Genomic DNA, 19,599 nt, shown 5'->3' on the forward strand with positions numbered 1-19,599 from the left:
CTCCAGTGGTTTTATACCCTCCTGCAGCCAGGCCTTTACCCAGTATGAGTTTCACTGCGTAATCCTGGAACATCTGGTTTTGGATACCTAATGAAAACTTCTACTCCAACAGAAAAAAAACCCAAATCGGTGAGAATTAAAAAAACCCAAACTAACTAACAGCAATGCATACATATATATATGTATATAAACTAACAGCAATACATATATATATAAATATATATATTTAGTTTATATATATAAATATCTAGTTTATATATATATAATATTTAGTTTATATATATAAGATATTTAGTTTATATATATATAAACTAAAAGAACAGCAATATATATATATATGTATGTATGTATGTATGTATGTATGTATGTATGTATTGCTATTAGTTTATATATATGTATTGCTGTTATTTTTTGGCAAAAGCCTCACCTTGACAGCATTTCTGCTGCAGTGAAGAGAATTTGGCTTCTCTTTAGTGATGGAGACAGCTCCGCTGGGCTGAGCAGAGCCTCGTGTCCCTACCTGGCTGGATGTTTGCCTGCCAACTTCTCCTTTCTTCCAGAGCAAACCTGACATTCCAATGGCAGCAAGAGCTGCAGCATCTCGAGTGCTGCGAGGATTTTGTTTATTTTGAGGGGAAGCTTTTGGCTCAGGCTTTCCCACAGGCACTGGAACAAAAGTGCTCCCTCCCCCAGCACCCAGCACACATCAGACAAGCACAGCTTTCACTTGTGACTTCCTCACGATGACTTTTAAAGATCAAGGCATAATAAAGTCTCGCTGCTTCCCTGCATGTTGGTTAATCCCTTGCAACTGTCAGGTAAAACAGATTTTTAGGAACAATGGAATTAATCTGCGCAACTCCTCTGACATTTTACGGAAATCTGTGTTTAAATCCTGCGGGCTGCTCAGAAAAGTTGACCCTGGAGGTGCTTTTTAACATGCACTGTGCATATTGATGGCACTCTCCTGCCTGGCTCCCTGGTTGCAGGGCTCCTGTCAATACTGGCTCCCGTTCAAGTCCCCCAGCGTGAGTCAGGCTGATGGACTGGAGATGCTGGATAAACAGGGAGAGATGCCAGATTAAATACTAAACACTTCTGGGGAGGTGGTGATGGACAGGAGTGGGTTACAGTCCCAATTAATGCACTTATCCCGTGTTGCAGACAGGCTGGGAGGGAAAGCTTTGACTCCCTGCAGCCAAACCTTCCTCAGCCCCCTCCTTGCCTCTCCTCCCATCTTTTCCTTTGATTGCCTCTAACCCAACCTTCCTCAGCTCCCTCTCTTCCCACCTTTCACACCGTGAGGAGCCCTGTCCAACAACCTCTGCCCTATCCCGAAGATGACAAGGATTTCTTAGGCCTTCTCAGCCACCCTGTCTGAGCATTTCACCACCTGGCTCCACTTTCCTGTGACTGTGCCTCCCCTGCTTCCCTCCAGGCTGTCCCAGAGCCCAGACAAAGTCCTGAGCCCCCCATGTTGCCCTCCCCAGGCCCCTCATCCCCAGCAGTGTCAGCTCAGCCCTTGCACTGCTCCCTCTGCCTCTCTCCCATGGCCGGCAGGTTTAATTTACCCGATTTTCACCCCTGCTGCCTCCTTTGAGCTCCGTGTCAAGGTTGCTTTCCCCCCTAATGCTACAGCACATGGAAGCCTTCTGGTTTATCACCCAAACGTGACCTGCCTGTCTGCCTGGGCAGAGCAGGCACCTGGGAATGAGGTTCCTGCTGCTCTTTTCCCTGCTGGGAGCTCTCAGCGGGGCTGCTCCCTCACCTGGTAGTGCACCAGGGTGTTGAGGCGCTTCCAGTCCCCCTCGATCTTGGTGGTGATGTCCTCATCCTGCAGCACCACGCGGGCGATCCGGCCCTGCCGCCACTCTGGGGACAGGAAAAAGCCACGCTCAGAGGGGGCCAAGCTCTGCAGACCCCACCAGGAACGGCCCCAGCCCCTCTGATCACCCCCTCCCACCCACCGGGCAGGGCAGCTCCTACCCAAATCCATGTCAACAGCTCTCGGCCTCTGGGAGTAGGGGACGTTTTTGTACACGGCATCCAGGATCTTCTCCTTGACTTGGGTGATGGTGTCGCAGTTCAGCACCTTCACGGGGATCTCCGGGCTGTTCTCGTTGTCTGGGTTCACACAGTTGAGGATCTGCAAGAGAAGAGCCACCCACGCTCTAAAGGAGAGCTGCAACCCCGTGTCACAGCTTAAAACACCCCAGTGCAACCCTGAATGCATCACTGCTATTGCACCTGTAATATTTACATAATTATTGCTGGGAGGAGCCCTGGATGCCCAGCTCCACTGGCTGCAGGGCAGTGCCCAGAGCACAGGCAGATAAAACATTCCCCTCACACCTGCAAACTGGGGCACACCTGCCTGGGACACGGGTCCTTACTGCCCAGCAATGCTCACACCTCAGGCAGCGCCCTCAGTCCTGCTCCCAGGCCAGCCCGGCTGGCTGGGGACAGCAGATTTGTCACTCACCAGCGTCTTGTACTCGATCTGCTGCCGGATGAGCTTGTCCTCGCTCAGCGAGTACCGCGCCTCTCCCGTGATGGCATCGATGGGGCCCTTCTCCATCTGCTGCTTGATGGCACAGTAGAGCATGAACAGGGGCTCCCCAGCACATTCCTGCAGCACAGGAGGACACGGAGCCGCTCAGGGTGGAGCTGCCTCTCCTCCAGTGCCAGCCCCGTTGGCACAGGGCTGCCCCAGCGCAGCTCAGCCCCACTGCCTCGGTCCTGAGCACATCTGCAGCCCCCAGCAGCTCCTGGGGAGCTCAGCCAGAGCCCCGAGCTCCCCTTCTCCGTGGCTGTGCTGTCTTTGGCAGGGGAAATCCCTGCTGAACCTATATGGCTGTAAAAAAATGAAATTTGGGATCTCGATCTCACCATTCACTCCCCTGGAGCAAACTCGGTGGGGCTTCCAAAGCCACAAATAAAGCTAAAAACTATCGAAGCTGAGGCACGAAGAAGTGAGAATTTCCCTCAAGTACCACAGAGGTGTAACAGAACCTCCTTTAGTGGGAATTACTGTGGGAGACCCGAGGCTGGGGAAAGCTGTGAGCCTGGAGCAGCAGCCCCAGAGCAAATTTCCACCTCTCCTTCCCTGCTACTCCATCTTTCGGAGCCTGACAGAAGAGTTGCAGCCCGGGGGTGGCTGGAGGGTGAGACAGCAGAGCTGGGGTCCCACTCCACCTCTCCTTACCTTGAGGAACCTGTGGAGCAGGAAGGCAAACCAGTTGGTCAGCATCTTCTCGGCCACTGACTCGGTCCTGGGGGAGGCAGGAGGGCACACATCACACACGGAGCCCCCACAGCTGGCACAGCGCCCTGGGCAGCAGCGCGGGGCCAGCGCTGTCCCTGTGGCTGTCCCTGTCCCTGTCCCTGTCCCTGTGGCTGTCCCTGTCCCTGTCCCTGTCCCTGTCCCTGTCCCTGTCCCTGTTCTATTCCTGCCCTGTCCCTGTCCCTGTCCCTGTCCCTGTCCCTGTCCCTGTCCCTGTCCCTGTTCTATTCTTGTCCTGTCCCTGTCCCTGTCCCTGTCCCTGTCCCTGTCCCTGTCCTGTCCCTGTCCCTGTCCCTGTCCCTCTCCCTGTCCCTGTCCCTGTCCCTGTCCCTGTCCCTGTCCCTGTCCCTGTCCCTGTTCTATTCCTGCCCTGTCCCTGTCCCTGTCCCTGTGGCTGTCCTGTTCCCTGTCCTGGTCCCCGTCCCATCCCTGTCCCGTCCCTGCACCGCAGCCAGCCCGTTCCAGCCCGATGGGATGGTGACATCCAGCCCGGTGACATCCAGCCCGGTGACATCCAGCCTGGTGACATCCAGCCTGGTGACAGCCAGCCCGGTGACATCCAGCCTGGTGACAGCCAGCCCGGTGACACTCGGCTCCCCGCACGTGGTGCAAATTACAGCCTGGCTCAGTAAATCACTGGGATTTTCAGCGCTCCTGGCAATCAGGGACAGCCGAGTGACAATGGCAGGGAAATTGCAGCTTTCTCCCCAGTCCCACCCCGTGTCCTCTCCCCGCTTTGTGCCCGAGATTATCTCTAATTTAAATACAATGGCTCCTAATGGCAGCTTTGAGCGCTGCCTCTGCAGGACCCGGAGCTTTCCCTTAAAGCTCCACAGCCGCTTTTCCTGGCACGGCACGGCTCCGGTGGGGGTGTCTGATACCGGAGCCCCAGCCCCGTGCAGGGGACAGCTGCTCTGCCGCAGCCTGGCACCTCTGACCACGACCATGCCCAGCTCTGACCACGACTCTGTCCACCTGTGACCACAACCCTGGCCAGCTGTGACCACAACCCTGGCCACCTGTGACCACATCCCTAGCCAGATGTGACCATGTCCCTGTCCAGCTGTGACCACGTCCCTGTCCAGCTGTGACCATGTCCCTGGCCAGCTGTGACCACATCCCTGTCCAGCTGTGACCGTGGCTTTGCCTGGCCCAGCAGCACCACCCTTCCCCTCCTGGACACCAGGATCAGGTCCAATTCCCAGCAAGCAGAGGGATGAATGGAATTCCCGGCCTCCTTTCCTCTGGGGACTGACGCCTCTGCCCTGCCATGAACCTGACCTCCTCCCTGACCTGGAGAGGGTCACATCTTGCCCCTGCCCCATTTTTCCGAGTTTTCCCCTTAAATGAGGTGCTGCCTCTTGCTCTGAAACCCCACAGCATTCCAAGTGCTTGGAATTACACACCGAAGAAGCACAGGGCTTGGTTCCAAAGACAAGCAGATCAAGAATAAACAGGAACCAGAGATTTCAACAAAAAAAACTGACCCCAGCCAGCCAACAGATCTGGGGTAGCATCATCCATCATCTCCTAGGATGGCAACATCTGTCAGGAATTTGTGAAAATGTCTGCAGATCCCCAAAGAATTTAAGGCTGAATTGATTAACTGCCTAAAAATTCACCCTACAAATTGACACACACATCGTTCTCCGGCTTGAAATATTTCAGGCACCCAATTAAAGAGAAGAAGCAGCAGTGCCCTTCCAAACAGCCCTAGAAAATGGGAGAGGCAGTGACACAAGCCACAGAAGAGGTGAAAAACTCAGGAAATAATACATTCAGGACTTCAGGGGGAATATTAATTTAATAAACTATGTTAATAGAATATTAAATGAAGGACCAGCAAGTCTCCCAATTAGCCCTCCCTGGGAAGCTGCTGTGCCCTGTCCCTGTGGGCTGCTCAGGGCCTGACACCAGCTCTGCAAAAAGCACTGAAATTGGAGTGACAGAGAAGCTGGGGCGTTTTGGAGGGGAGAATGGGATGGGGTGGGATGGGATGGGATGGGATGGGGTGGGATGACCATGAGATATTTGCAGTGCCTCAGTCCTGGGGACAGCCAGCAATGGAGTCAATGCTGGGTTCCCCTGGTTCAGAGGGGCAGCTCTTTCCCTTCCTGGTGCTGGGAACTGCTGCATGGAGCATCCCTGCCCTCCTCTGCCTTGGAAATGGGAAATTCTGCCTCACAGCCCAGGGCCTGGCCTGTCTCCTGCACACAGAGGGCTCTGCTGGGTCCCCAAATCTGCTGAGCCCCCAAATCTGCTGAGCCCCCAAATCTACTGCCAGGTTTTGAGCTGCCCCTACCAGCACCGCTCTGTGCCATCGCTGGCCTCTGGATACTGTTAAAGATCTGCTCCAAAAATAAAGAATAATCTCCTGGAGATCACCAGAGCAGAAGAGAATCCCTAGACTTGGAGCAAACCCTTCCTGTGCTGACCACAGAAGGATCCAGAGATGATTTTCCAAAGGAGCCTGATGCCAGCGCCCAGCTTTGGCTGCTCTGGCAAGAAAACAAACCTAAACAAAACGAGCTGGGAGAATCTAAAAGATAAATATGTATTTTATTAATTCTTCCTGCTCCATGTAGGTCTCCAAACTGCTGCTGCCAGCAACCAGAGCAGCTGTTTGATTTAACATCAACTTTCTTGCTGTCTCCCGCGAGGGGCAGTCGTGGAAGAAAGAGAGAGGGGAAAGCGAGGAAGAAAGAAAGAGGGAAAGAACTGAGTGTCAGTTATCAACTGCTGCCACCAGAGAGCCCAAAACATTTTTAAAAATACTGTTTCACTTCATGGCTGATCACTCCTTATTAAGCCACAGCAAGGAGCTCCAGGCTGGGCTGGAACAGCCGGGCACAGGGGTGGGATGGGGCTCCAGCCTGAGGTTTAATAGGACCTGCAGTGTGAGGACAAGGAATAAAGCTTTTAAACTAAAAGGGAGTAGATCCACACTAGATATAAAGCAGGAATTTTTATAAGGTTGCTGAAACACTGGTCCAAATTGCCCAGATTGGTGGTAGCATCCCTGGGAAGATCCAGGCTTCCTGTGGAATGGGTAAATCCTGGTGCAGGACAGACAGCCCGAAGGACAGACAGGCCGAAGGACAGACAGCCCAAAGGACAGACAGCCCATGGCCCTGACTCCTCGCTGGCTGTGCAGGGAGGAGGGGCACAGCCCTTATCACCATCCCTGTGTTTTTTGGAGCGCCAGGAAAAGTCATTATTGATGGCTGAGGCAGAAGACGCCTTCCCAGTGACTCGTCAAACCACGGGGGAAATTAAGGCGGCTTCCTTTGCCAAGATGAGTTATTGCCTCCGCAAACACAGCCAGATTTAAAGCAATTTCCTGTCAAGTATATTCATTGTGGCTGCAGGGACCCCTGAAATTTTCCTGGAGCTGTGAAATCCTCCTCTCTCTCCAGTGCGATGCCAGCAGAGCCCCGGCACAGCCGAGGGGCAGCACTGGCCAAGGCCAAGGACGTGGAGAACAGGGGGAGCCTTTTCCTTGTGCCCACTGTTATGCTCCACATTAATGCATTTTTCCCCTATTTTCTTGCTGGCACTTCCCAGCTCTGCCTTGGGTGAGTTGCTCAATCCATCCTGAGCTCCTGGCCCGCTGTGGCACACGAACGCTGCTCTCCAGCCAGGCAGAGCCAGAGGATCTGGTTTGAGACCCTGTCCAGCCATCTGTGAACTCCCACATCCCGGAGTCAGGCAAGGAAATGGATGGGAATCCTCCATGGAGAGCAGCAATTCTCTTCCAACCCCCTGTAGAGCCCTCAGACCACAGAATCCTGGAATTAGGTAGGTCGGAAAAGACCTCTGAGATCATCAAGTCCAACCTGTGTCCTATCCCCACCTTATCTGTCGCTGTCAAGGCAGGATGGGAATGAAGAGACTTTGATTAGAAGGCTGCTGAGAGTAAAACTGATTTATTCAAAATACTGCTCTTTTATACAGAGCTTCATGAGGACCAACTCTATTGGTCCTGGAGTGAAAACACTTCACACCATTGGTGCAAAGTGCTTGACGCACAGTGATAGAACTTAACTATAAACAATGTGAACAACAAGAGAGATAAAGAATTATTTACATTATTTCCTAACCCTTTCCCAGGCTTCTGCCTGGCTAGAAACTCCCGTTTCTCTCTTGGACTGAATCTGATACTCACCTTATCAACACGAGCAGACCCTCCAGAGACTGCACCACCTCCCTGGGCAGCCCTTTCCAGGAAGGAACTCCTCCTGAAAATCCCACCAGCGTGGCCACGCCGCCCACAGGACCCGTCCCCTGCCCGTGCCCGGCCTCACCTGCGCAGGAGCAGCTTGGGGTGGTTCTTGTTCTCCAGGTTCTTCTCGATGAGGTCGGAGAGCAGCTGCTTGAGGACGTCGGTGGCGTACTCCAGCTTGCCCTGCAGCCCCGTCATGATCAGCGAGGCCACGTTGCCGCGGTCGCGCATGGAGAAGCTGCGCTGCAGCTCCAGCGTGCGGATGAAGGTCAGCAGGAACACCTTGTTGTTGAGCAGCTGGGCAAAGAGCTTCAGGGCCTTCTCCACGCTCTGCTGCCCGTTCCCTTGCACCTGCAGGAGGAGATGGTGGCCGTCAGCTGGGTACGGGGGGACAAGGGACAGCGGGGCAGCGCTGCCAGCACCGGGGGAATCACAGGAGCAGGGAACGGTTTGGGGGGAAGGGACACTAAAAATCTACTCATCCCACCCCCTGCCATGGCAGAGACACCTTCTGCTATCCCAGGGTGCTCCAACCTGGCCTCAGACACTTCCAGGGATCCAGGAGCACCACAGCTTCTCTGAGCACCCCGTGCCAGGGCCTGCCCACCCTCACTGGGTGTAATTTCTTCCCAAGATCCCGTCCAGCCCTGCCCTCTGCCAGTCTGAATCCATTCTCCCTTGTCCTGTCCCTGCAGTTCCTGATGAACAGTCCCAGCTCCAGCTCTCTTGTCACCCCTTCAGACCCTGGGAGGTGCTGGGAGGTCTCCACACAGTTTTCTCTTCTCCAGACTGAACATTTCCAACTCTCCCAGCTGGTTCCAGCCTCCTGAGCAATTCCTGGCCTCCTCTGGACTTGTTCCATGCCCTTCTCACGCTGGGGGCATCAGAAATGTGCACAGGAAGGTTGCACTCATCCCTCAGGCTCTCAGCATCCCTGGATGTGGTTTTTGGTCCATCTTGAGCAAACCTCCCCCTCCACAGCTGCTCTGAACCCTGGCTGGGAGCTGCACACCAGAAAGCAGCAGCGTGGAGCCCAACGGCCCCAGAAATGACACCCACTTCTGCTTGTTCTGCACAAAAAGTGACACTCTTGTAAGTAAATTAAATACTAATTTAGACTATTGCTTTATTATGGGCCAAGTGTAAAAAATTAATTGAGGCTTTCAGCCAGTTGTGGATTCAAGTAATTCATTACGAGTGAAAATGATGAACGGCACGAAGAAACTCTTTACCAAACATCTTGGAGAGTTATGTATTGGTTTTACTAACGTTACATAATTAAGCAACTGTGTAATTGGCAACACATTTATCACTTCTGCAATTCTGTTTTTCATGAGTAGAAAAAGAAAAAAAGCATTCATATTTGTTTGCTGGAGTGTCAGCTTCTTTGGCAAGTCCAACAGCAAACCTAATGCATGGAGCTGGAAAACTCAGAGCAGGAATGGACTGGGAGAGGCTGCTCCTGGTTTAGCAACTCACAGCGACTGCTGGGTGCTGGTGGCCGAGGAAAGGAACCCAAATTTTCACCCAAATTTGGATGCTTTAATGTGGGAGTGCCTGCCTGCAAAAGGAATCCAGCCCTAGAGCAACCAGGACTCCTCCCTCCTACACCCACCCTGCTCTGTGTGGAGGAAACCGGATTTCAGGATTTTCTGGGGCAATCCCAGACCCTGAAAAGCTGAGCCGAGCCTCTGGAGATCCCACACGGAGGATGGCAGCTCCATCCCAGGGTGGCATCACAGCCCCACCCCAAGGAAGGCCAGCAGCCCCAGCCCAGGTGTGAGGTGATGTTCACAAAGCCCCATCCTTCTTTTGGCCCCCTCCCAGGTGCACTGATGGACCCCTGTGCATCCCAATTCCTCCCTACTCCCAGTGGAAGTTTTTTATATGTTTTTGCACATCCTGGTGGGAAAACCAGGGAGATGGAAGCGCTGGAGAGGCTGGAATGCCTGGGCATTCTCCTTGCCCTCCTGTGGACACGCGAGGGAACAGCAGAGGATCTCCGGGCAGGATGCTCCGGGCAGGATGCTCCGGGCACTCATCCATCCCCTGCCCCACCAGGTGACTTTGGAGGACTTTAAAGCATACCACAACTGCTCTGCCCTGCTCTGCCACTGCCCTAGAGCGATATAAAACCTCATAAAATAAAAATAAACCAACACCAGGGAGGAGAAGCCGAAAGGAATCCGGCGATGTGGGGGGAGATGAAGCTCCAGGCTGGGAGTTAAAATGAACCCGGGGCTCAGCCTGCTGACCCCAGGGCACCCGAAAACGTTTGGTGTGGAGCCCTGAAGGTGCTGCAGGGCTCGGGGGAGCTGGAGAGCAGCAGCAGAGCCGAGTTTACCTCCAGCTCCCGCAGCACGGGGTGGTCCTCGATGCCCGGGAAGAGCACCCGCATGGCGTAGGTGCGGTAGTCCAGGTAGGGGATCCCGGAGCGGTCCAGGTCGCTGGTCAGCTCGTTGATGTCCGTCTGCAGCTCTGCAAAAGCTGTTCAGGGGGAGAGAACGGGACAAGGACAGCTCAGCTCCTCAGCTCTGGGCTGGGCTGGCTGCCTGCTCTGCCCGGGGCACGGCTGGAGGGGCAGCTCGGGAAAGGATTCCCTGGAGCTCAGACACCCCCGGAGCTCTGACACCCCCGGGGACCCCGTGTCAGCAGCCCAGGGTGGGAGAGCAGGCTCTGCTCCCACAGACACTGAGAACAAAGCTGTGGTTCATTTGTATGCGCTTCACACCTGTGCACACACACCTAAAGCACAGAGAGACAGAGATCTGTTTTCATAACTTGGCACCTCCCTATTTTCCTTCTTGTTTTCCTCCTCTATCAACAGTTGCCAAGATAATCAAATCTGATGCAGATCAAATCTGAGCTGCTGCAGGGGTCAGGAAGGGATTTATTCTTCCTCTCCCAACACCGTGTTGTACAGCTGGATGTGTCTCCTCGTGTTCCCTCTCCAAAGTGTGACACGCTGGCTCAGGGAAGCCTCTGTTCCCAGCTGGGCTGTGCCAAGCTGAATCTGTGGTTTCTCCTAAATACATCTCAATTTTTGTGAGCCTGTGCTTTCAAGGCTGCCCTTGAATTCAGCTGAACAAATCCAGTGCAATGCTCTCTCTCCGCTATGAAATGTGCAGTTATTTATTTTACTTTGATTATGCCCCTTCGCAGGTGGGAGGAGCAGGGAACAACAGCAGCACCCCCCAAAAATCCACCTTCACCTGCGGGGTGAGGAGGGCTCGGCTGCCTCCTTGCAAGAGACAGGACTTGTCCATGTGGAAACCATCAAGCAGCAGCTCTGGATGCTCCAAGTAACACCCAAAATTTAGGCATGGTGCCTGAGCAGGATCAAGCTCTAATCCTTCTCTGCACATCAGAGCCGCGTCTGCTGCTCATGTGCTGCTGGCTGCCACCCTCCCGCGGTGGGGCAGGGGTGGGAACCCCATGAGAAACCCACAAACCCCATGGGAAACCCACAAACACCAAGGAGCTCCCCAAGGAGCACCCAGAAACCCCAAGGAGCTCCCACAAACCCCAAGGAGCTCTCACAAACCCCATGGGAAACCCACAGACCCCAAGGGGCACCCACAGCCTCCAAGGAGCACCCAGAAACCCCAAAGAGCTCCCACAGACCCCAAGGAACTCCCCAAAACCCCAAGGAGCATCCACAAACTCCATGGGAAACCCAGAAACCCGAAGGAGCACCCACAAACCCCAAGGAGCACCCATGGACTCCAAGGAGCTCCCCAAGGAGCTCCCCCAAACCCCAAGGAGCTCCCCCAAACCCCAAGAAGGTCCCACAAACCCCAAGGAGCTCCCCCAAACCCCAAGGAGCTCCCCCAAACCCCAAGAAGGTCCCACAAACCCCAAGGAGTTCCCCCAAACCCCAAGGAGTTCCCCCAAACCTCAAGGAGCTCCCCCAAACCCCAAGGAGCTCTCACAAACCCCAAGTAGTTCCCACAAACCCCAAGGAGGTCCCCCAAACCCCACGGAGCTCCCACCCAGCTCCCAGCTGCACACCCTGGGGCACTGGCAGAACTGGGACCCCGCTCATGGCGCTGCAGCCCCCGGGGACGCCCGGCCCCGGCAGCACTGACCCTCCTTGCACTCCAGGGCCACGCGGGACTCCAGGTTGTCCATCTGCATCTGCAGCCTCTTGAGGGTGAGGTCGTTCTCACGGGACTTGCGCTTGTAGGCGATGAGGACGATGATGACGATGATGAGGAGCAGGGAGCCGCCGGCCGCGATGCTGACGATGGCGGGCAGGGTCAGGAGGCTGTCGGAGACGATGCTCACGGAGCCGGGGGAGAAGGTGACCCCCCCGACACGCACCTGCAGGGCACAGCACGGGTGAGCAGCACCTCGGGGCGTGTCCCCGTGCCACCACCCCACCACGGGGCCCTGCAGGTCCTGGGGAAGCTCTGAGCCACCTCTGCTCAGGAACAGAAACCCCAAACTGCCTCCAAACACGAGGGGGCTGCTTGCGCGAGCACAGGGAGGCTTCAAGGGATGATAAATGTGCCAGCCCTTCACTATCTGGGCTTTGTTCTTATTATCTGATGGCTCCATTTGACTTTCATTTTATAAGCTTTCAACTCCTTTTGGTAAGCCACGGACGTTAACAAGCCCCTGATCATTCCACTGACAAGAAAGCAGAGTGACTGCAAGGGCAGAGCAGAGAAGGGAGCAGGAAGCCCCACGTGAGAGCTGTGCAGCAAACAGGCTGGAGTTTACACCAGGACAGGCTTTCCTTGGATGTGCCCTGGCCACAGATGTGAGCGGCTCTCAGCCCGCTTGCGCTGCTGGGAGTCACGCTGTGATCATCTGAATATGTTTTGGATGCTGAACTTCAAGGGAAATAAATCACAATTACAATCTCATCTGGGCTCTGCTCAGGCAATTCGGCAGCTGGGGCTTGGTCTGCAAGAGGAGCAGAGGAAGCAGCAATGCCCAAACCCCGAGCAGAGGGAGGCACTGAGTGCTGTCCTGGATGAGGCTGTTGAGCCAACCACTCCAGCCTTCAGATGTTCCTGGCTCCTGCTTCGGGAAAAGGCAAAACCTTTCCATCCACTTGGCAGCTCAGGTCTGTCTCCGTGGGCTGATTAAACCCCTCCAGGAGAGAACACTGGGAATGGTCTCAACTTCATGCAGAGGAAGGATGGCACCCAGTGCCAAAGGCACTGCCAGAAAGATTTTGTTCCTTCTAGAAGGCTCCGAGGGTTCCTTCTAGAAGGGAGTGACTCTGAGGGAAGGACAAAGTCTCTCCATGCTAATCCACACCAGTATTTTAAACTTCCAATCAGACGCCCATAAAATTGAAAATCCTGCTGGGGATTGTGTATCCAGGCGAGTCGGGGGGCTGGAGGAGGAGGAGGACGGGTGGGCAGGAGAGGGGAAGGGGATGCTGGCGGGACACGTGGCCCCTCACCGTCACTCTGTGCTGCCCGGTGAGGGTGGGGGGCTCGCACAGCAGCTGCGTCTCGGACACGGTGACGGCGCAGGGCGTCTCCCCGATCAGCACCGTGTAGTTGAGCTTGGCTCCTCCCGGGGCGGGTGGGCACAGGTTCCTGCCCTGGGGAACACGGGGACACAACACCGACACACATGCAGCACATCGGGTCTCTGTTTGGGGCAGCCCATCCTCCGCAGCAGGGAGAACCCCCTCCCTCCTTCCCTCCCTGGGGCTGCCATGAGCTCCCCACGGGCTGAGCGAGGCTCTCCTTACCTTCAGGATGATGGGCGAGCCCGGCTTCTGCTCCAGCACCCCGCTGGAGCTCAGCATTTCGAAGGTGGGGTTGGGGTAGTAGATGAACTTGGTGTCGTTGTAGACCAGCAGGGACTGGACGTTGTTGAAGATGAAGCCGAGCTCGTCCGGGCGCTCCACGGCGTCCAGCCCCGGGCGGTACTCGGCGCTCAGCGGCGGCGCCAGGCAGGCCAGGGCCGTGGCGTTCACCACCCTGCACACCTGGAGTGGAGAGGGAAGGGATTTCAGAGACACGGCAGGGAACACTCTGCATTCACCACCCTGCACACCTGGAGTGGAGAGGGAAGGGATTTCAGAGACACGGCAGGGAATGCTCTGCCCTGGTTACAGCTCTGCCCATGGCCATGGTGTTCACCACTGTGCACACCTGGAGAGCTGAGGGAAGGGGATTTCAGAGATATGGCAGGGAACACTCTGCCCAGAGCTCTGCCCAGGGCCGTGGCGTTCACCACCCTGCACACCTGGAGTGGAGAGGGAAGGGATTTCGGAGACATGGCAGGGAATGCTCTGCCCTAGTTAGAGCTCTGCCCATGGCCATGGTGTTCACCACCCTGCACACCTGGAGCCGAGGGAAGGGGATTTCAGAGACACAGCTCTGTCCCGGGCTGCACCGCCAGGCTCTGGTGGCTGGGAAGCCCAGTGGGTTCATGCTTAGCTGGGAATGTTTAATCCAGGCTTGATGGTCTCGGAGGTCTTTTCCAACATTACAGATTCCGTGAGGCATTACAGCCGTGATTTGGGGTAATTTGCTTCTCCTCCACTCAGCGTGAAGGCACTGGGGTGGAGATGGAGGGTGAGCCCAAAATGAGCCGTGTTTCAGTGGAGCTAAAAGCTCACACAGCAGCTCTTACTTATTTTTCTTTGGTTTTTTTTCCCATTTCTTTCCACTTTCCTCCTCTCTAGCTCTGAAGCAGACCCCTAGGGAATACCTGTTCCCTGCTGCAAATGGGTGATTAGAGGCCATTCCCAAATGCCAGCCAGGGAATGTGACACTGGTGGGCAGGAGGGAACATGAAGGTCATCTCCTGCTGGGCTTGGACACCCACAGCTCCTCCAGCCCTCAAAGCAGGGAAATCACTGATTTATGGGGCTCTTGCCTTGTAAAGCAGCAAGAGCCCAACCATTTGGCCTCCCTCCATAACTGAAAGATTTAATTTCACTCAATTTTGTGTCTTCAGAATTATTTTTGTAGCGCTATAACTGCAAGTGCTAGCAACAAAATTAGATGTCTTTTTAAAAAGAGCTCAGATGAAAAAGGTCTTGAGGGGGAGAAAAGGAATAGGAAAAGACCGCTCAGTGATTTGCCCTTTCCAAGAGAATACAGACTCAGTCACGAAGATCACTGCATAGAAACAATATATTCCAGTTTTACTTGGCCAGAATAATTCCTGAAGTCCTGGGAGTACAATTCTTACTTGCAGCACACACAGGACCCTCTCTTAGTCCCCATTGAGCTGGGGGTTCACCTCAGCTTCTCACTCAGGGGCTGAGAGAACACAGACAGGGGAAGGAGGCAATTTCACATTTTTGCGTGTCAACTTCCCTCCTCCCAGTGCCCCCAGTTTTTGGGAGCAGCTTTTGCCACGGCAAACCTCACCAGACAGGCAGCCCTGGCAGCAGCACCCCCACCCAGGGGCGCAGGGTGATGCTCCCAGCCCTACTCACGTTGACGAACTCCTTCCCGTTGTACTTGACGCGGATGCGGGGCTCCTGGATCACGTCCAGGTTGGAGCCCGTGACAGTCAGGGGCGTGTGTCCGCTGTGGGAGGCAGGACAGGCCTGGTCAGGGCTGGGCTGTGCCCAGAGCCTGGGCCCCAGAGACAAGATGCCAGCAGGGCCAGGCTTGAGAGGGTGAGCACAGCCCCGGGCTCCCAGCAGCAGCCGCCCCGTTCCCCACACTGCCTTTTGATTATCACCAGCTTCTCCCTTCCTTGCTGGCTGCTGGGTTTGTTGTGCTCCAGAACCACAAGAAGGAGACTTTAACGAGCTGCTGTGCCCTCCTGCAGCAGAGGGGGTGAGCTGGGCTTTGGCCGAGCCCCCAAACTCTTGGTGCAGGGTTTGCTGTCGCTGCCGGGCTGAGCACAGCCTCCCTGGTAACCCCAGCCTGAGCTGTGCTGAATGCAAACCCCACAAACACCCAGCCCTGACCGGTTCAGGATGCTGGGTGGGATGTGCATTCCCAAAAAGCCACTTTTTTGGCCTGGGTGTGTGCTGAGGAGCCCCCAAGCAGGGCAGAGCCGAGGAGGCGCTGTCAGAGCTGTTACCTGGCGATGCTCCACTCGGGCTCGATGTGCTGCACCTTGGGGTCATCGATGTACTCAAACAGCAAAGTTCTCTCCAGCTGAGCCCTGTCCACGCTGACAGAGACTTGAACAGCCCCCAGGCCGTGGGCTGAGGGCGCTGACACACACACGATCTCATTCATGGATCGCCTGCACAGGAGGGGAACGGGCAGTGTTAATGGGGTGGGGGTGCAGGGGCAGAAACAGCTTTTGTCCTGTCCTGGGGCAGCTCCTAAAGGGCTGAGCCTACAGCCAGCCCAGACTGGCACCTGGGAAGCTGCTGAGATGGGCAGGGGGTTTGGCATGGAGGGCAGGGTGGGGAGCTCTGCCCCGAGCTCTGCCCAGCGTGAGAGCAGCTCAGGCTCCCTGAAATCCTTCTCTGTGCCAAGCTGCAGCTCCCGCATCCCCCTGAACCCGCTGCCGTCTGCTGGGCCCGTGAAAACAGATGGCTGCCTTTTCAAGGGGATGCAGAAGCTCAGTGAAAAGCCAAATTCCTCCCCTCCCCACGCCGGTGCACACACCAGGCTCTTGTGTGCAGCCCCTGCCTGGGAAGGGGCGCCGCTGCCTCGCCTTTGTCTGCCCATCAGAGCGGGGTGACCCCGGCTCAGCCTGCCTGGCTGGGCACAGCATACCATCTGCTGCCACCAGAGCCCCGGAGAAGGTGGAGGCAGCGGCGCAGTGAGGCACTGCCGGAGCACAAAGGCACCGGTGGGTGGAGGGATGGAGAGGGGGAATGAGATCTGAGCATCCAGAACAGAGCTGGGAGGGACCACACGGCTCCTTGGACACCGATCCTACAAAAAGTGCTGGAGGCACATTCCTGGCAGGCCAGTGCTCCTGCACAGCCACCTGTGGTTGTCCTTCCTGCCCAAACCTACCGTGGCTCGCTGGAAAGTCAGTGCTTTTTCTGTGCCTCCTTTAGTTTTGGGTTCCCCCAGGGGAGAGGACAGGCGGGTCTGCAGCACCTCACGGCCAGTCTGGTACTTAAATCAAAACCTGGCACTCCTGAATGGGCAACCTTCACCACCCTCACCACCCTCAGAGGCCTGTGCAGGTGCCTGGGTGGCTGAGGCTCAAGTGCAGCGTGTCCCTGCTCCCAGCAGAGCTCTGAGCGTGGCCCTGCCAGGGGGACAACGTGTGCTCCTTTCTGGGCGTCCTTACACACCCCCTGCCCTCCCTAAGGAGCACTGAGGACATTTAGGAGGGCACGAACAGCAGGTACCACATTGTTCCTAGCTCACACCTTGGCCCTTCCACCCCCACATCCGAGGGGACAGAAACAACCCCCTCAAACCTCAAACCAGCTGCACTTGAGCACTGCTGCAATAACATCCACCCCTTCCTGCCCAGCCCCGGCTCCTTTCCCTATCCTCACTTGATTTTGTCGCATCCACCTGGGTTTAATTTAGCCACAAAGGCTAATTTTAATCTTCCCTGTGTGAGGATGGGATTCTCCAGCCGAGTCTCGGGGTGGTCCTGTGCAGCCTGCCGGGTTCCTGCCCTGCTGCTGCCCAGCCTGTGCCTGCCTGGCGCTGGCACGAGCTCGGAGCGGCGCAGGGCTGCTGGCAGAGCAGCTCCCGGCTCCCTGTCATCAGCTAATTAGCTTTCTGTGCTATTATTGTGTCGTCATGGTGAATCTACCCACTCCTCCGACCAGAGAGGGGAGAATGGGGGAAGCTGTAATTAGAGGGAATCTCATTAGGAGCCGCTTCATCTCGTCAGGCTCCCCCCACGCCCTGGAGTACAATTGGAGTTCGCTGCCTCCAAAGAGTGCGAGGCAAAGCAAGTGCACAGCGAGGCCACACGTGAGGTTTGGGGCACTGCTCGCTGTCCTGCTGCTTCAGCACAGCCAGGGAACCCAAAGCTCCCCCAGGTTTTGCAGGTCAGGAGCTGCAGGTTGCCTGAACAGGATCAGGTATTTGAGGGATGTCGTTCCAGGGCTGACCCTGCACTTCTGCTGTCCCTGTCTCCATCTGAGGGAGCAATCTGGCACCTTTGTTTTGGCTGTGGAAGGAAATATTGGTGGGGTGGTTTCACTGCTTAACGCCTGGAGGGCTGAGCTGCACTGGAAGGTTCTGGAATGCCCTGAGCACCATCCTGGGATGGATCCAGAGCAAGCCCTGCTGATAACCCAATGTGCTCCCACACCTGAACGCCCACAGCTCCCACGTCCAAGAACCTCTGAGGCTTTTGGATGAGAAATTCACCTCCAGGGATCTCTGCTGTCCCAGAAACTTCCTCAGCTCCTCCTGGGCAGCCTGAGTGAGGATCTGGGAGGCAGAATCCCTTTGGATACCTGGTGGCCACCCAGGCTGTGCCCACTGCCAGCAGGGTGGGCAGGACTGTGTACTGATACACACAGAGGTAAGCCACACATCTCTTTTTTTAACTAAGCCCCAGGAAAACCCATTAAACCCTGCAAATGTCATCTCTGTGTTTACACTGCTGGGGAAAAAACAAATTTGCCATCAAAACCCCAGCAGAGATTGATGGCTGTGCAAGTTCCTCAGCAGGAGGTGTGAGCAGACCCTCGCCTTGCTCTGCCCTGAGGATCCCAGACCATTTTTAGGAGGTCGAGGCACCTGCAGCAGTGGCTACATTAAAAGCAATGCAGGTCTGTGAAAAGAGAAAGGAGATATTTCATATAAATGTTCCATTTTCTTCCGGGCAGCCAGGCTGGGGGCAGGTACTGATGACCAATATAAGCATATTTCCATCCCAGTGGTGTTTCACTGTGATTTTCAGAGCAGTTACCATTGGAACAGCATTAAAATGAAATAATGAACTGCACTGACACCGATGAATCCCTCCCTTGCCATGCAAGCCTCCATCACAATAAAAGAGAAGATGGTTTCATGCAATAAAAGAGGGAATGGGAGCCTTAGGGGCTCCCAGATGGATTTTTGCACATTCAGCTCCAGCAGATCCGTGCTGGGAGGGCAGCGGGAGGTGCTGCAGGAGCCCGTGCTGGTCTCTTACGCGTGGAATTCGCAGGTCTGGTTCCCCAGGAGCACGGACACGCGGCTGCCAGCCCCCAGGTGGTGGCCAGAGATGGTCACCATGGTCCCTCCTGACTCCGGGCCGCGGCTGGGGCTCAGGAAGCTCACAGCTGGGGTCTGCAGGAAGGAAAGGACAGCTCATAGCTCCTGCTGCAGCCAGGAGCTGCTGCGGCTGCCTGTGACAGTGCAGGACATCCCTTGGACAGCTTGGACAGAGGGCTCGGAGCAGCCTGGGCTAGTGGAAGGTGTCCCTGCCCATGGCAGGGGTGGGACAGGGTCTTTGAGGATCCCTTCCAACCCAAACCAGTCTGGGAATTCCACAATTCACTGTCCCCACAAAGCTGTGGGAGCCCTGGTTCATTCACAGGGCGAGCTCTGGATCCTGCAAGCTGTGCTTGATGAGTGGGCCACCAAAAATTGCTCAACATCGGGGGGAAAGCCCCATAATAAACCCAGCAATTCCAGAAGTGTGTTGTGGAGCTGAAGCCCCTCCGTGTGGCAGGCTCAGCTCCCAGAGGGGGGCCACACGTGCTGTGCCCAGCAGGACACTCACCACGAACATGTAGTGCTGCGCCGACTTGGCCGTGAACTCGGGCTGGCACTCCCCGATGCACAGGAGCACTGGGCCGGAGCTGATCCCTGGAAGCGCCTGGCCCATTTCACAGACGATCCTGGAAGCAGAAATGCCGCAGGGAAGCTTTGGCAGGAGGTGCCAGCAGTGCCCTGCACGATCCTGGAAGCAGAAATGCCACAGGGAAGCTTTGGCAGGAGGTGCCAGCCGTGCCCTGCACGGCTCCATGCCGCCTTTATTTCTCCTTCCTCTCCCCACCCCTCCTTTTTAACTTTGATATCTGCCTCTTTGGAAGAAGTTAATTACTGAGTCTATTTTTAACCCGTGTAGTAATTTAAAGGGGAAAAAAAAAATCAAAATTAGACATAATTATTACAAGCTGTAAACTCCAGAGCAAAGCAGAGCACTAATGGCAATATATTAGCCAGTAGCAAAGTGAGTGCGAAGTCCTCAGAGTAACAGATGAGTTCATTAAGGGAACAGCTCA

At 55.5% G+C, this 19,599-nt stretch overlaps 1 protein-coding gene across 3 annotated transcripts in view; it reads right to left on the bottom strand.

Annotated features, from left to right (window-relative positions):
* PLXNA2 (plexin A2) overlaps window positions 1–19,599 on the bottom strand; it is a 141,755-nt gene that overhangs the window by 16,389 nt on the left and 105,767 nt on the right. For 2 of the 3 annotated variants that reach the window (XM_021536032.3, XM_021536033.3), the window contains exons 14-26: window positions 19,095–19,212; window positions 18,522–18,658; window positions 15,525–15,692; window positions 14,926–15,019; window positions 13,222–13,461; window positions 12,925–13,068; window positions 11,594–11,828; window positions 9,850–9,992; window positions 7,588–7,856; window positions 3,206–3,272; window positions 2,483–2,629; window positions 1,987–2,146; window positions 1,769–1,872 (exon numbers count right to left, since the gene is read on the bottom strand). In XM_021536032.3, the coding sequence (XP_021391707.1) occupies window positions 1,769–1,872; window positions 1,987–2,146; window positions 2,483–2,629; window positions 3,206–3,272; window positions 7,588–7,856; window positions 9,850–9,992; window positions 11,594–11,828; window positions 12,925–13,068; window positions 13,222–13,461; window positions 14,926–15,019; window positions 15,525–15,692; window positions 18,522–18,658; window positions 19,095–19,212 (2,026 nt within the window). The other variant, XM_021536034.2, reaches the window with a different exon arrangement.

This window comes from Lonchura striata, chromosome 30 (assembly GCF_046129695.1).
Source record: "Lonchura striata isolate bLonStr1 chromosome 30, bLonStr1.mat, whole genome shotgun sequence".
In the NCBI taxonomy this organism is placed as follows: Eukaryota; Metazoa; Chordata; class Aves; order Passeriformes; family Estrildidae; genus Lonchura; species Lonchura striata.